The sequence below is a fragment of the Diceros bicornis genome, chromosome 36 (genome assembly GCF_020826845.1).
Source record: "Diceros bicornis minor isolate mBicDic1 chromosome 36, mDicBic1.mat.cur, whole genome shotgun sequence".
Lineage (NCBI taxonomy): Eukaryota > Metazoa > Chordata > Mammalia > Perissodactyla > Rhinocerotidae > Diceros > Diceros bicornis.
Window position 1 is genome coordinate 16,043,612 of NC_080775.1, and position 15,722 is coordinate 16,059,333.

The following is a 15,722-nucleotide window of genomic DNA, read 5'->3' on the forward strand; positions in this document are numbered from 1 at the left end:
CACAGCTTAGCTAACAGGTTCTTGCCAGAAGAGAAAACTGCACGTCTGCCTACTGTAGGCCTGGGAACCTAGCACAAAGACTCTAGAGCAGTGTTTCTCAAAGTAGGGTCCTGGGTAAAAACACAAGTCCCTGAACCCCATCCCAGACTCAGTAAATCAGAATACCTGAGAGGTGCCATGCATTCAGCCTTTATTAAGAGACTCAAGAAGTGGCTGGCGTGCACACTGTTTCAGAGCTCACCACTCAAGATGTGGTTTGAAGAAGAGCAGCAATGGTATTACCTGGGAACTTGCTGGAAATGAAGACTCTTTCTCACCCACATGACCTACTGAATCAGGATCTGCATTTGAACAGGGTGCCCAGGTGATCCACATGTTCATTAAAGTGGGGAAACCTTGCTCTAGATCATTGGTTCCCAGCTCGCTCGTACACTGGAATCACCCAGGTCACTTAAACACATTATCATAATCTGAGTTCCACCCCCAGAGATTCTGACTTAATTGGTCTGGAGGGTGACCTGATCATATGCATTTTTTCAAGTTCCCCAGGTGATTCTAACGTGCAGCCAAGATTGAGAACCACTGCTTATAGAGGATGACCAGATAGATACATCCTAGAAGGAAGTCAATTTGTTGAATGGATTTTGAAACTCACAGAAGGCACAACAGTCTGAAGGCGGGGTTCTTTTGATTTGAAAAAGCAGGATCCCAGAGAAAAAAAAGAAAATTGTATTTCCTTTTAAGTTCCAGAAAGGACTGGTTTGGAAAATCCTAAGACAGACCATCGAGGACTAGAACATAGAGTTTATAAAATGAACTGTGGGGTTTGGAAAGCATGCCACCCAATAACCTTTTAGGGGAAGAGAGGGCTTTTGCTACTTCTCAGGCAAAGTCCAAGAAGACGGCAACCCCATTAGGCGCTGGAGTAACATGGTGCCTAGGTGGAAATTGGCAATGGTTAAACGAATAATCTAGCTGTATAAACCTAAGGGCAATCTCAGAAACCTGAAGACCCAACCTGAGAGTATCTGAGTCCCATTGGTAGCACTGCTTGCTGAAAGTGGACCAGAAGAGGCCAAAATAGGATGAGGATCCAGGACACATGGAACTTTTGAGCAGTGGTCACCACACAGACCATGGAATTAACCACAGAAGCTTGAGCAAAGACCATGAGAGACTGAGCTATCCTTCAGCCAGAGGCCAATAACAACAGATGATGCTCTTGGGCCAGATGCCTCTTTTTCAATCCCTAGACAGAAGGCACACCCCCTGCTACTCCACTCCTCGGGAGAGTGGCCGCAGAGGCAGGAAGGAGAGAGTCTTAAATCTGAAAGAACATGTACCCAAATGAGATTAAGTCTGAATCTAGAAGTGACTGCCGGTTAAGGTTTTCCACCATGATGGAAATGGAGGCTTGAGAGCTAAATGGAATTCATTTATAGAAAAATGAGAAAATTTACATGTCTAATTCCTGAATTATGCCTGCAGATTTCAAATCTGCTATACTAGTTAACAGAACCTCATCACCTGCCTGTAAGGAAGTTTTCCCTCGATAGGTCCTTGGGAACTTGGTGTCAAGATAAAAAGACTTCTTTCAGTGGCATTCTTTTTGCAAGAAGATGAGGATCAGGGAATATGTTACAGGATCACGAATCACAAGACATCTATATTCTCATTTGAGAGGCAGAATTGGGACCAGAACCCAGGTCTGCTAAGATGTACAGATAAACTCTGAAAGCCTCAAGACTATCTTGAGGGATAAAAATTCAATGAAGTGGCATTAACAGTCCTGTCTTAGTAAAGAATATTTACTTTACAGACAGATAGGTATACTGCATTAACATCATTAGTTACTAGAAATTGAATCAGCCTCAGTAGATAAAGTGATTGACTAGGGAATGGCTTCAAATGACCTTTTTCTGATTCTCAAGAAGAGATGCAAAGACATAATTAAGAGATGACCCATTACTAACAGTGTACATACTTTAGCTTCTCTTTTCCCTGTTCAAATCCTTTTTCCCCTCCTCCCTGGAGGGAATATTCCTTGAGAGAAAAGGTGCTTCCTGTTTCTCTCCTTCTTGGCCCTTATTTAGGAGACTTCAATAGAAGTTGATGGACTGGCTATGCGATCAATACATTCTTATTTCCTCTACCTTGTGGAGGCACAGCCATTCTGTCTGCAAGGTTTCTTGGTACTAAGGGAAGACTATGGCAAGCATAATGCACAGCAATAACTTTCTAAATTAACTGTTTATCTGAAATTGCAACCCAGGAGTTGAATTTCATTAATCACCCTGACATATTTTGGGAAGGAATCACATAAAGGACCTAATTTCTGGATTATTTAAAATAGAATATATTATGTATGAGACCCTCCCCCCCCCAAAAAAAACCTAACCATCATTGATTAGACTAGCATAATATAACCTAAGAAAATAAATTTTAGATAGTCTTGAAATTGCCGCAAGTAGGATGTATTCTTATACGATATGATGCTAAATCCGCTTTGAGTCCACTGCAACGTCTATATTAGTGCCATGAAAGGTTTCTGGCAAATTTATAAGAGTATGTTGCAGTATTCTTTTTCCCTAATCCCAGATGGGAAGACAAAGCCAACGGACTGAAATTAGTGATGTATATTTAGGCAGCCAGTTGATTGGAATGCTGCCCCAAACCAGAAATAATAAAAGCTCTACATGTGGAAAACATTCACTTAGGGAAGGGGTGGTAGAAAGAGACAAGGTTTTAATAAATAGTTAAAGCTGTCAGTTGACTATTAATGATTTCTAAGGATTTACTGAAACCATCTTAAAATAACCAACGTAAAAGTGAAAATTGAACCATAAAACCAAGAAGTCGAATGTTCTCTGCTAAAATCTTGCTTACTGAAACAATCCTTTAAGACAAATCCATATTTTCATACAGCACGCACAAAACATTAATTATCTCTCTGTGCTGTATGGAACTCCATGAGTCCTCAGTATGAATTAGGTAATCACGAATAGTTTATGATCTCTATCATTAACCATTTCTTTCTGCTTCACTTTAAAATATTCAATCCATCTTTGGAAAACCACAAAATATGACTGGAAAACATTTATGCTCTAAAAATGTGAGCTTCCCAACAGAAATGTTGAGGTTCATAAATTGATTAATAGGAACTATGAGCTCAGAAGGGCATTATGGGGTTAAAATAAATTGCTTACAAAGGTATCTGATGCGAGCTTTGTCAGTGGAGACCAGATTACTGAGGGTTTTCCAATAAAAACTTTTGCTGCACAGTTGACAAGTTTTATGTTCAATGCAGTTTTTTTAAAGCCATCTTGCCTCTCTAATATTGTCTCTTGCCAGGAAAGGGAGTGTTTGTTTTGTCTGCCTTTAAATTCTCGTGAAAGTCACTCTGGAATCATACACAAAAAACCTGTGCCATCATTAAACTTTGCCCTTGGCTTTGTGAAAGAACTGCCTGCACATGAGGCATTTTCCAGAGGATGGGCTCTTTCTAGGAAGTGGACTCTTTCTCTTGGGAAAAGAAAGAAAACCTTACCTGGGTAATCATTCTTGTCAATGTCTGAATCTCCTCTTAAAGTAAAGCCAAATCCGGAAGGAACGGCCTGTGAGGCCCACACCCCTTGCAGGATTTGGGAAGCCTTGGTGTTTAAGCCATCCTTGTTCCCGTTGTAAATGAGCACTTTGCCTCTTTGATCCTTGCCTGCAAAGGGCGCACCGATGGCAATGTCTGCAAACAGAGACGCATAAACATATTTTTAAAATAAAGAAGTGTTTGAGAAATAGAATTATATACAATCAAAGAGCATTATCGTGAAATCCAAAGGGCTTATTAAGTTTTGTCTAAAAATTTTGTAGTCCTACAGTAATGGTAAATGATTTATTCTCTTTTATCCATCAAACAAATATTTATCAAGTGACTACCAGTGTCAGATGCAGTGGGTACAACAGTGAACCAGACACTGCTTCTAGAAAGTTGACATTCTAGTGCAGAAAATACACAATTTGGATAAATAAATAATCAAGAAAAGATGAAAAGCAACAAATGCTACGTAGAACATCTTGAAAGTACTGACGTGATGGAGAGTGACTGGATTGTTACTTTAGATTAGGAGGTCAGTCAAGGTGTCTCTAAGGCTGATATTGATACTGAAATCTAGGGACAAGACAGAACCGACCATGTGAAATCAGAGGAAAGAGCCGAGGCCCAAAGGTGGAGGGAGTCTGGCCCATTTAAAGAGCAGCCAGAGGATGGTCTACATGGAAACTCAGTGAGTGACAGCGAGAGCTGGCTCAGATCACCAGTGGGTAGACTGGGCGAGGTACCTTGGCAGGGTACCTGAGAATTTCTTCTTAAAAGAAATAACCTTTTTCACAGAGATTATATCATTTAATGATTACATCGTCTCATGTGGTAGGCAAGACCCATTTTATAGTTGAGGACACTGGGAAATCTAGAGAGAGCTCTATGGCCCGACTCTCACTTAAATACAGCACTGAATGAAAAACACCTTCCACACATGGTGTTCATCAGGATTGTTCTAAACAATACACATAAATACTCAGTTTCACATGAAAAAGATTACCAAAAACACAATAATGTAATAGTCCACTCCAGCGGACAACAGTATCTGTCCTCATTTTGTCATTCATTCCTTTCTCTTTGTTCCTAGGTAAGTCAGATGGGACTGAATAAAGTGTGAATTTTGATCACATGACCATTATGTGATTTTTGACCACATAATGAGGATCATAAATCCACTTTCATTTAACAGGTAAAGATAAACAATCTAAAAACTCAGATTGTTGTAGAAAATAAAGATATTGTCATATGGTAGGTGAAAAGGGGCACTTCCTTCACTTCTTCTAAGTCAATGAGTTTACATCTGTCCCCTGGTTTCACCCCAGTTTGGCACTATTTTCCCACTTTATACCCAAGGACACTAAGGCTCATAAAGGGAGAATCCCTTTTATGTTGTTAAAACTGCTTCTTTTCCCTCTTAAAAATATCATTAAGGATTTGAGAGAAAAGACAAATAGAAAAACATATGATGAAAAGATGACTCCATGGATAATTTAGCATGATTTATTTCACTTGGTTGCTCAGGAATAGAGCAGTTTTTGAAAGCAGCAAATCAGTTAAAAATGAACTCGTATTTTTTTTTAATTTTCCTGGAACCATGAGCTTTTAATATGCATTTATGTTTTATGGTACTTTAAAAATTACTAACCATACATTGCTGAGATGTGTTCTTTCAAAGAAATCGTAAAAGTACAATACCACTTGTCAAAGGTACTAATGAATACTGATCTGATGCAAACACTCCCTAGGCTATTTTGTTGGAACAAATTACTTCCCCAAACTTCAAGAAACCCACTATTCCTTGATTCTTAATTTAAAATGGATGAATCCAATGAATCCAAAATCCAATGAAAATGGATGCAAAACTTTGTGTAAGCTTGCATGTTTTTCTGTACTTAGAAGGCATTCATAAATTCCTAACCTAAAGAACCACAATTCTAAACTAAGAATTTAACACTACTTTATATTGTAAACATTGAAATGCGTTTCAGCTGAAGTTTACAGACTAATTAAAATGCAGCATAACCTATATATAACCCATATGGGTTAATCAGAAGGCAATATACTTACTAATATATCAACATGTATTTATTTGTCTTGATTCTGTACATATAGAAGATTCTCTAGTTCTCTTCAAGTCACTAAATCCAAATATCAACTTTAAAAGTAAGTGCTGCCTTTATTTAGAGCTATTATATGACACCCTAAATCAACGTGAAAAAATTTCCATGTAACAGCTATATTAGCCAAAACATATAAACTTTAAATTGCTCTGAGATTTTTGATGGTTTATTAAAAACCAATAAAAATAACTGTACCACACACGCCACTGTGAATACTTTAGGATGTCCATTGTTTCCTTCATGTAACAGTTACAAGAAATCATGACACATAAACGACTTCCACGCATTTGTGAATTACCATTGTATCCATCTTGGTTCAGATCTCCTAAATGTGCCACAGCACTACCGAATCTCCCGAAAACCTCAGTGCCTGCAAGGACCTGTGGGTCTCTGAAGACAAGAGAGCTCACTTGCAAATACAGGTAAACTTGTCCTACTTCTTTAGGGTTGCTCTCAAATTCGCGTTCCATAAAGAGAGGTGCCCCAATCAATATGTCATCCATTCTGTAGGAAACAAAGGGCAGGGTCAGCGCACTGGCAGACGTGAGATTCTTTTTGGTACGTTTTTAATCAACTAGATTAGTACATTTCCATTGGTATTTTTCCTTCTCGAAGGGACATTTTACAGGCATCATATTTCTTTCATTGCTTTATTATGTCTCTGGAATAGAATGCTGGAAGGAAATAAGAGTTGTTAAATTATCACATGGAGCTTTTTAACTATGTTAAAAATGACTACTTTAAGAAAACCACAGATATTTCACCCTTTTCAGCTGCATTTCCAGAAATTGTAGTTACCCAAGTAAAACATACCAAAAAGACCTAAACAGGTTTTTCTAAAAGTGGATTAGAGCCTGTCTACAATTTATATAACTATACATTTAAATTACAAAGTTTTCTTGCAGTAATAAGGTTTAAAATAAATTTTGCCCTCCTCGCTCTTCTGGTTACCTCCACTTACGTAAAACAGAGGCCAGAAGGGTTATAGTACTGGCTAGAAAGAAAGGAAACAAAATTTTCATTCCAAATGGGAATTTATAGATATTCTTTATAAACATAGATATTATAGCAGGAAACTAATAGATAATTTTTAAGGTTGAAAAAAATTCAAGAAAACAACACCTCTGCAAATTATTTAGAGATAAAGACATAGCGACGAAGAGAACAAAATATAAAAGTGTTTAAAGGTATTTTCTTCACAGAAAGAGCCAGATGGGCACGAAAAAAAGTAGAACAAAGCCTTCCAAGCTATTTGACTTTTTAAAAAACATATGCATGGGGGCCAGCCCCGTGGCTTGGCGGTTGAGTGCTCGTGCTCCGCTGCTGGCGGCCCGGGTTCGGAACCCCCGGCGCTAACTGACGCACTGCTTCTCTGGCCATGCTGAGGCCGAGTCTCACATACAGCAACTAGAAGGATGTGCAACTATGACACACAACTATCTACTGGGGGGCTTTGTGGAAAAAAAAAAAGGAGGAGGATTAGGCAATGGATGTTAGCTCAGCGCTGGTCTTCCTCAGCAAAAAGAGGAGGATTAGCACGGATGTTAGCTCAGGGCTGATCTTCCTCACAAAACAACAACAACAACAACAACATATGCATGGATTATTTTTAAGAATTTTAAGCAAAGTCATACCAACCAAAATTCATAATTTGATCTATACTAACGACGGCTTCTAAAATTTGTCTGAAGATGCACCTGTCCTGGGAGATACAATAATCTGAAGAATGACCTCAGGCAGAAATACAAATCTGTATTTGATTTGTATGCCTACGTAGATTAGGTAATAGGCCAAAGTTACCTCTCCAACTTTCTTGCCTTCCCTGTGTGTTCATCTTCTGTCTATTTATCAGTATGATTCAAGAGACATCCATGTACTGACTATATTTAAGATGTTGTGATAAGTAATTTAAAGAATATAATGACTACTGGGTCAACTCTGTTCCTAATTAATTTACAAATGAGGTCAAATTGCTACTCATATAACTATAAACAAGGCAGAGTGGGAAAAAGTATATGAGTAATCCAAACTAAATGCTGGGGATTCCAGACAGGAGAGAGAGCTGGCGCTTCGAGAGTGTTAAGGAAGACTCATGGAAGAGAGGGCATTGGACCTAGGTGGGATTCTGACAGGTGGATCTAGAGGCAGGCCTTCCTGGTGGCGGTGCTGTGAGCCAAGGTGAGTGTCCCTGAGTAGAGTCAGGGAAGAGTGAGTGGTCCAGGTGGGCTCCATGCTAGAGGGATGCCAATGATTTTAATTGGAAAAGTAAAATATACAAAGAATTCTTAAAATTCAATAACATGAAATAGCAATAATAATAACATATAACAATAACATAAAATATAATATTATTATATATTATATAACACTGTATATAATCAATATTATGTGTATATAATATATGATAGGAACAACAAGAAAACAACCCAATTAAAAATTGGGCAAAAGATCTGAACAGATACCTCACCAAGAAGATATACAGATGGCAAATAAGCAGATGAAAATATGCTCAATGTCATATATTATTATGCAATTGGAAATTAAAACAACAATGCGATATCACTACACACCTATTAAAATGGCTAAAATCCAGAACACTGATAGCACTAAATGCTGGAAGGGATGTGGAGTAACAAGAACTCTCTCATTCATTGCTGGTTGGAATGCAAAATGGTACAGCCACTTTGGAAGACAGTCTGGCAATGCCTTACAAAGCTAAACATGGGTTGAGTATGATCCCATAATCACATTCTTAGGTAGTTTCCCAAATGAGTTGAAAACTTATGTCCACACAAAAACTTGCAACTGCCAAAAATTGGAAGCAATCAAAATATCCTTCAGTAGATGAATGGATAAACAAACTGTGATACATCATATAACAAAAGATTATTCAGCAATAAAAAGAAATGAGCTATCAAGACACAAAACGACATGGAGGAACTTGAAACACATATTACTAAGTGAAAGAAGCCAGTGTCAAAACGCTACATACTGTATGATTCCAAGTTTATAACATTCTGGAAAAGGCAAAACTATAGAGACAGGAAAAAGATCAGTAGTTGACAGGGGTGAGGGAAGCGCAAGGGATGAACAGGTGGAGCAGAGGACATTTTTAGGGCAATGAAACTATTCTATATGATACTGTAGTTGGATACGTGGCATTGTGGCATTGTGCATTTGGCAAAACCCATAGAACCGTGCAACACAAAGAGTGAACCCTAACGTAAACTATACACTTTAGTTAATAATGTATCAACATGGGTTCATCAATTGCAACACGTACCACACCAGTGCAAGACATTAATAAGAGTGGAATCCGAAGGTGGAGGGGAAAGGCAGTGTATGGGAACTCTGTATACTTCCTGCTCAACTTTTCTGTAAACCCAAACCGCTCTAAAAAAATAAAGCCTACAAAAAAAAAAAAAAAAAGATAATTGCAAAAGTAAATTGAGTCCAGATGATACGGGAAAAGCATGAGTTTCGATGTCATTCTGCTCTAGATTTAAAATCTGCCTCTTTTAGTAACTAGCTGTGTCATACTGAATAAGTTATATTATCTCAAAAATGTGAATATAGAAATAGGCTACTTCATTGGATACATCACTTAAGATCTCTCTCTGTTTCTCTTTGTGTGTGTCTCTTTCTCTCCAAATGTACACACACACGTACACACAGGTTATATAATAATATTTAATAAATGATAGGTATTATGAAGGCATTGGGCTAGCTGTTGAAGGGAATATGCAGTATTTTTACATTATAGCAATGTAAACAGAAAGAGTTCTTGCTGAAAAAGCAAAATGCATTCCCCTTCTTCCTTTCCCATCTTGTAGGAGCCAGAAACAAGGTGAAACTTTGGGATAGTCTGGGGCTTCGAGCCACTTCTAGAATCGGCTCTTACTTGTCTCCTGCAGCAGGAGACATGACACACGGAAAAGCCCTTGAGCTGTTACTCGGCCAACTTGTAAGAAGGAAGTGGAGGCTGTGATAGACAGATCTGAGGAATGGCTATTTTGGTCTCAGATTCCAAAACATAAGTTGGATTGCTATACCTAGGTAAAATGTTTTCTTAAAAATGTTCCAAATACACTTACTTAAAAAAAAAAAAATCCCATTGCTTGCCACCCCACTGTGTTCCAGGCCGAGAGGAGCAAGGATTGGGGCTGTTTGAACCCCTGGCCTTCCTCTGCAGGAACCTGGTTGCCTCTCTTTCTGTTATTATTATTGCCAGTACAAAGAGGCATTTGTTAAACACTCAGTTGTGTGTGTTGCCGCCTTGTAGTTTAGATATATAAAAGCACTGGTTCTCTATTGTAGAGATTGAGCGGGACCACTTTCTCATTCTATAAAGAAGGAACGAAGCTGTATAATTGGTCCCTGAGGGATGAACACAACATGGGACTGACACAGTTGGCCTCACTACATTTCTCACTGCCAACACTGAGTTCTAGAAATAGGAAATTATTTGACTTATCATTGTGAAAGATAGCACATCCATGGACTCTTTGGATTCTTGGAGTATTATGACAGCATTGATTTATTTTCTTAGAAATATGTTTCCCTAGATATTTAAGTGTAAGTGTTCTAAAATGTTCCAAACACCAAAAAAAAAAGAGAAAGGCATTTGTTTTTAATTTATAATTGTGTTCTCACACAGTTGAGACACAATAACTGTCTTAGAGTCAATTGGTACAATGTGCCTTGTAGAATATTTTGTACTTAGTGTCAATCTGATTTTATATTAGCAACATAAGAGCCACTTAAGAGTATTATTGTTTAGAATGGTGTTTTAAATCTTGATTTGCAACCCATTAGTGGATTGTGAAATCAATTTAATGGGTCTTGACAAGCAATTTTTAAAAACACAATAGAATACAATAGAAAATATCAGAGTGAATGTGCTACACATAATAAGGGTAAATTTTGTTCCATGAAACTTTTGTTTCAGTTGTGTGTGTGTGTATTGGGTTGCAATGTCAAATGTATTTTTTTTAAGGACCAAAAGGCAAAAAAATCACTGAAAAATCACTGCAGTAGGCTATGTGTGCTATTAGGCTATTTCAAAATTTATTCGTCAAATCCTTTTTTAAAATATACCCAATTCCAGTTTAAAGTTTACAATATTTATTAGTAAAGATATTTTTCAGTGACTTTCTGATAAGTAGTTATGTAACAGTTTCACTAAAAACCATCTTCTCTGTTTGGGTCATGTTAGTGGTGTGGATGATATCTAAGTTACTATGTAAAGGCATTTAATAAAAGTAGGATACATACACTAAATTTCATTTTATCTGAAATATCTAATGTTTAAGTACAGTTTTCTTTGAATCTCTGTGTAGCATTCACACAGCTTTTATTTGTGTCTCTCTTTTTAAACTATTTTTATTTATAAAAAAATTCATTTTTTTGCTAAGGAAGATTCACCCTGAGCTAACATCTGTGCCAGTCATCCTCTATTTTGTATGTGGGTCACCACCACAGCATGGCCACCAATGAGTGGTGTAGATCCATACCCAGGAACTAAACCCAGGCCGCTGAAGCAGACAAAACACGCTGAACTTAACCACTAGGGCATGGGGCCGACCCCCTCTTTGTGTCTCTCTTTTAATGTCTAAATCCACTCTAATAATATAATACAATGCAAGGCTCAATTTCCTATCCTTCACATGTTGTTTGAGACAGAAGCATCATATTTTCCTGAAAAGCAAAGCATAAATATAGTGATAACGAGAGAGAGGGTGAGAGAACCCACTGATGAGAATACGAAGAATCTGAATTCCAGCTTTCTGTAACCAAATGGTGTTAATTGTGTTGATTTAACACGTAAACTTTTCTACGTTTCTTTTTTTCCCAGTAGTACATATTGTATGCTAATGTCCACGACTAATTCTCAGAATGCAGTTATTTACTAAAAGCATGCAGATTAGGAGACAATATCTAATCAATTTAATTGTTTTATGATAGGCAAGAACTAATACAGCTTTATCAATTATATTATAGAAGTCAATTTAATTTACAACTTCATGTTTTAGTTTTCAAGATTTTCTACCTAATCATAATGACATAAACTGTATGAGAGAACATACTTGGACTAAATCTAACACAAAAACACAATTACCCAAAGCTACTTCCTTTCAAATAAATTTTCTCTAAAATGCTCTCAAGTTAACTGCTAAGAATCTCTTTAAATTTAGCTCCTTTTGGCCCTGCAGAGGCTAGGAACAACCCAATGGACTTAATTATAATTCTGTGAATTTCTGAAATAGCATAAATACTATAAGTTTCAAAAGCCATAAGAAAAAAACAGATTTGCTTGCTTAGACTCAAGATGAAAAATACCATCTCCATTTGTTGTGAAGTTTGTCCAGAAATTCCTCACAGAGTTTACATGGACAGAGTCTGTGGCTCTGGCTATCTTAAGATAACTAAACTGAAGTTAATTTCACCAGCTTGTTTATATTTTCAAAACAGTCACAGGCTTGACAATATCAACCACCAACCAGCATGCATGCGACTGTTTGGTCTACACTTTTGGTGTCTGCTCGTAATATTTGGAGACTTTTTAAAATAAAAAAATATTGGGGAAAATCTCCACCAATTTGCTTATTTGGCCACAAAAATTAATGACACTGTCTTTTTCTCCCTGATGGTGAGATATTGGAGCACTTGTAGGGACCTTGCTTTTGTTGCATAGAGGATAGAGAAGATGACATACGTTGTCAAAGAATGCTCACTAGGAAGCCTCATGGGCAACAGCACTTATTATCTCTTGGCTGGAGAAAGAAAAGTCTGGTTCAACCCCACAAAACGTGGGGAGTCTCAAATTCTAAATTATGAACAATCGACTAGCCAAGTGATGTTCTTCCTCCCATTCTGAATCACTGCACAACACCCACACAGATCCAGGGTTTAAAAGTTGCAGGCCTTAAAAAATAAAGGCTATTGGAAAATTAGGAATTTGGGTAAAAAGTGAGAATTAAATCTCAATTCTAGTACTGAACTCTGCTGGGTGATTAATGCTCACTGATAATTCCTTAATCACTGATAAATACTGGGAAAGCTAGAAAGGGCTTTGTGAATTTAAAAAAAATTATAGGAGTTATAGACTCTGTACAATTATTTATGAATCATCACTAATGACTCAGTGAAACACAGCAGACAAGCGTGGCTATTTCTAATATAATGAAGTAAACTGATTTTTCTTATATACCATGACACTGAAAACTATTTATAACCGAATTTTTTCTCACAGTCAGTTGTTTTTAGCATCATTAAAGACAATCTTAAAGTTCTTTGGGTGAAAATAACTTTTAAACTATGATTTTATATTTTTGTAAAAGTGGAAGAGGTTGCTTATAAAAATGAAGGAAATTAATAAAACGCACACTTAGTCAATAGGAATGTAGATTCTTATCAATAGCCAAAATAGAGTAAAACACTTAAAGACATGTATACGCTATTCTTCTATCACAATCCTCATTTAAGGTTATTGGAATCTATATGTATTTTATATGTACATGTATATAGACAGTATACAGACTATATCTGTATGTTTTTACATGTATGTATACAGATATAGACAGACAGATAGATCTCTATGTGTATACATATGTGTGGAATCTAAGGTTGAATTCGTAGACAGTAGAATGGTGGTTACCAGGGGTGGGGAGGTGGGGGAAATGGGGAGATGTTGGTCAAAGAGTACCAAGTTGCAGTTGTGTAGGATGCATAATTTGTAGAGATCTAGTGTACAGCATGGTGACTATAGTTAATAATACTGTATTGTATACTGGAAATTTGCCAAGAGCGTAGATCTCAGGTGCTTTCAACACACACAAGCGCGCGCGCGCACACACACACACACACACACAGTAACTAACTCTGTGATGGATGGATTGCATAGTTGCGTGGATATAGATGAATCACATATATGGATGTATTAATTAGCTTGAATGTAGTGATCATTACATATATGTAATATATGTGCATATCATATACACTATGTATATGTATATATATATCAAAACATCATGTTGTACATCTTAATTTTTATTTTAAAAAATAAAAATAAAAAGCTTATTGGATTTCTTCAGTGACAAATATACTAATTTATCCCATTTCCCAGCTTTTAAAGTAAGTGAGAGGCATGCCAGGTGTTTACTCACTTATTAGATTGAAAATGCCTAATACTTACAGATTATAAACCTTTGAAGACTGAAATTATATATATATTTTCCCTACTAGGTATTTTATAGAGCTTAGTAAAAAGTTATCTGCATATAGTAAAAAAAAATTGTCGGGTAAGTCAGCAGGTCTGAGAACTAATCAAGACCTTCCCCTAATTAACATGTGATATCGGGCAATTCACTTGACTTTTGTGCCTCAGTTTCCCCATGGTGAATTTCAGATAGCTTCACTGGATTGTAGTATGGGTCGTCCTATATTAGTAGACAAATTACACATGAAGACACTTTGAAAGGGAAAAAAACATAGTCTGCTAACCATGCATGATAAAATTTTATTGTTTCATAGCAATATTAGATTCTATGATAGTTTCAGGGGAGAATAGAGATTTCTGCGTTTGAAACTGCTAACAAACTCGGGAGACCAAATACGTAATATCCAGGGAAACTTGATTTGAGATAGGGATTTGTGTTTGCTGCAAAATCCCCATGCAGCTTTAGGTTCTCTTCTGGAAATCTTGTCAGAAATTGAGAATGACAGAAGCATTCTTTCTCAAAACTAGCCCACATGGGTCCTGATGTGGAACCATCATGGGAGCTTAGGAAAAATCACTGACACACGTATGATGTACTGTCTTTCTTTTCTTGTTCTGCTAAGACTTCTGAGGGACCGAAGGTTTGTGTCTCTGCCCTGATGAGTTGTTTTGTGCCTTCCCTGGGGATGAACATCCATCCAGAGAGGTGAGGACACCAGCTGTCACTGTTATCAGTGGTTTTCAGGCCCCCATCCTGGGATCAAAGATAAACCTAGAAACACAAAACACCATGTTTTCCCTATTTGTGTCTATTTGAAAGCCAACAAGCCGACAATACCAACTGATTGTTCTAGAAACACAGGTGCTGCAAAGACAATGGCAAATTATATCTTCATTATTGTAATCAGACTTCGCGTGAGTTGTCTATCTTTAGTTGGGATGAAAAGTTCTCGATGGCTTCCATAGGGTACTCATTTATAAGAGGACCTTGAATTTACATAGCACCTAAATAATCAAAAGCAGCAAATTACATACAGACTAAGAATCTATGGGCACTTTATCTTTAAGAATGGCAATATTAAGATAATGGATGAGTTTTTCAATGCAGTCTAAAGAATTCAGAACATATTGCCTAATAAAAAAGAAATAGTGTGCATTGCAAATTTTAAGAACATCAAGAAAGAACAAATTATCACTGGAAAATTTCTGTGTTTGCTACTACCATGTTGTTTTGATCAGCAGGAAACCAATGAGGTCCTTCTCATAAGTTTTTTTCTTAAGATGGCAAAAAAATATACTATACGTGTTGTCACAAAACTTTGCTATAGACTAGAGTGAATGCGTTTCCAGGAAGGAGATAGCGCCCTATAGGGCATATTGTGAAACTGGGTGAAAGCTGAAAAGACTCAAAACGGAGTGAACTACGGAAGGGAACGCATAGAGTTAATCTGTGCCCTATAAAATGCTGCGCGGCTCCCAGGGGAGAAGCCCTGGTGCTAACTGTGTCACCATCGGTTGAGAGACATGTGTCTATGCATATCCCAAAGGCCACCGTGGGATTTTTTTGTTTTCACTAAAGAATGGGCTTCCTAAATCTGGACAACTTACCACGTTTTGGACCCAAGTTCTTCTTTAGCCATTTTCTTTCTAAATTCCTAAAAGGCTGTGATAACAAATACAGTCCACCCAGGTTGGAAACTGTGAATGGTGGACCTAATTGTTACTTTCCTTGCACAACGCAGACAGCGGAAGATGAAAGCAATTTGTTTTTAAATGATCTGCTTCCAGG

General features: G+C 37.2%; 1 protein-coding gene across 2 annotated transcripts in view; it reads right to left on the bottom strand.

Moving 5' to 3' along the window:
• ITGA8 (integrin subunit alpha 8) overlaps positions 1-15,722 on the bottom strand; it is a 163,072-nt gene that overhangs the window by 95,711 nt on the left and 51,639 nt on the right. For both annotated transcript variants that reach the window (XM_058532481.1, XM_058532480.1), the window contains exons 12-13: positions 6,014-6,219; positions 3,548-3,739 (exon numbers count right to left, since the gene is read on the bottom strand). In XM_058532481.1, the coding sequence (XP_058388464.1) occupies positions 3,548-3,739; positions 6,014-6,219 (398 nt within the window). The remainder of the gene's footprint in view (positions 1-3,547; positions 3,740-6,013; positions 6,220-15,722) is intronic.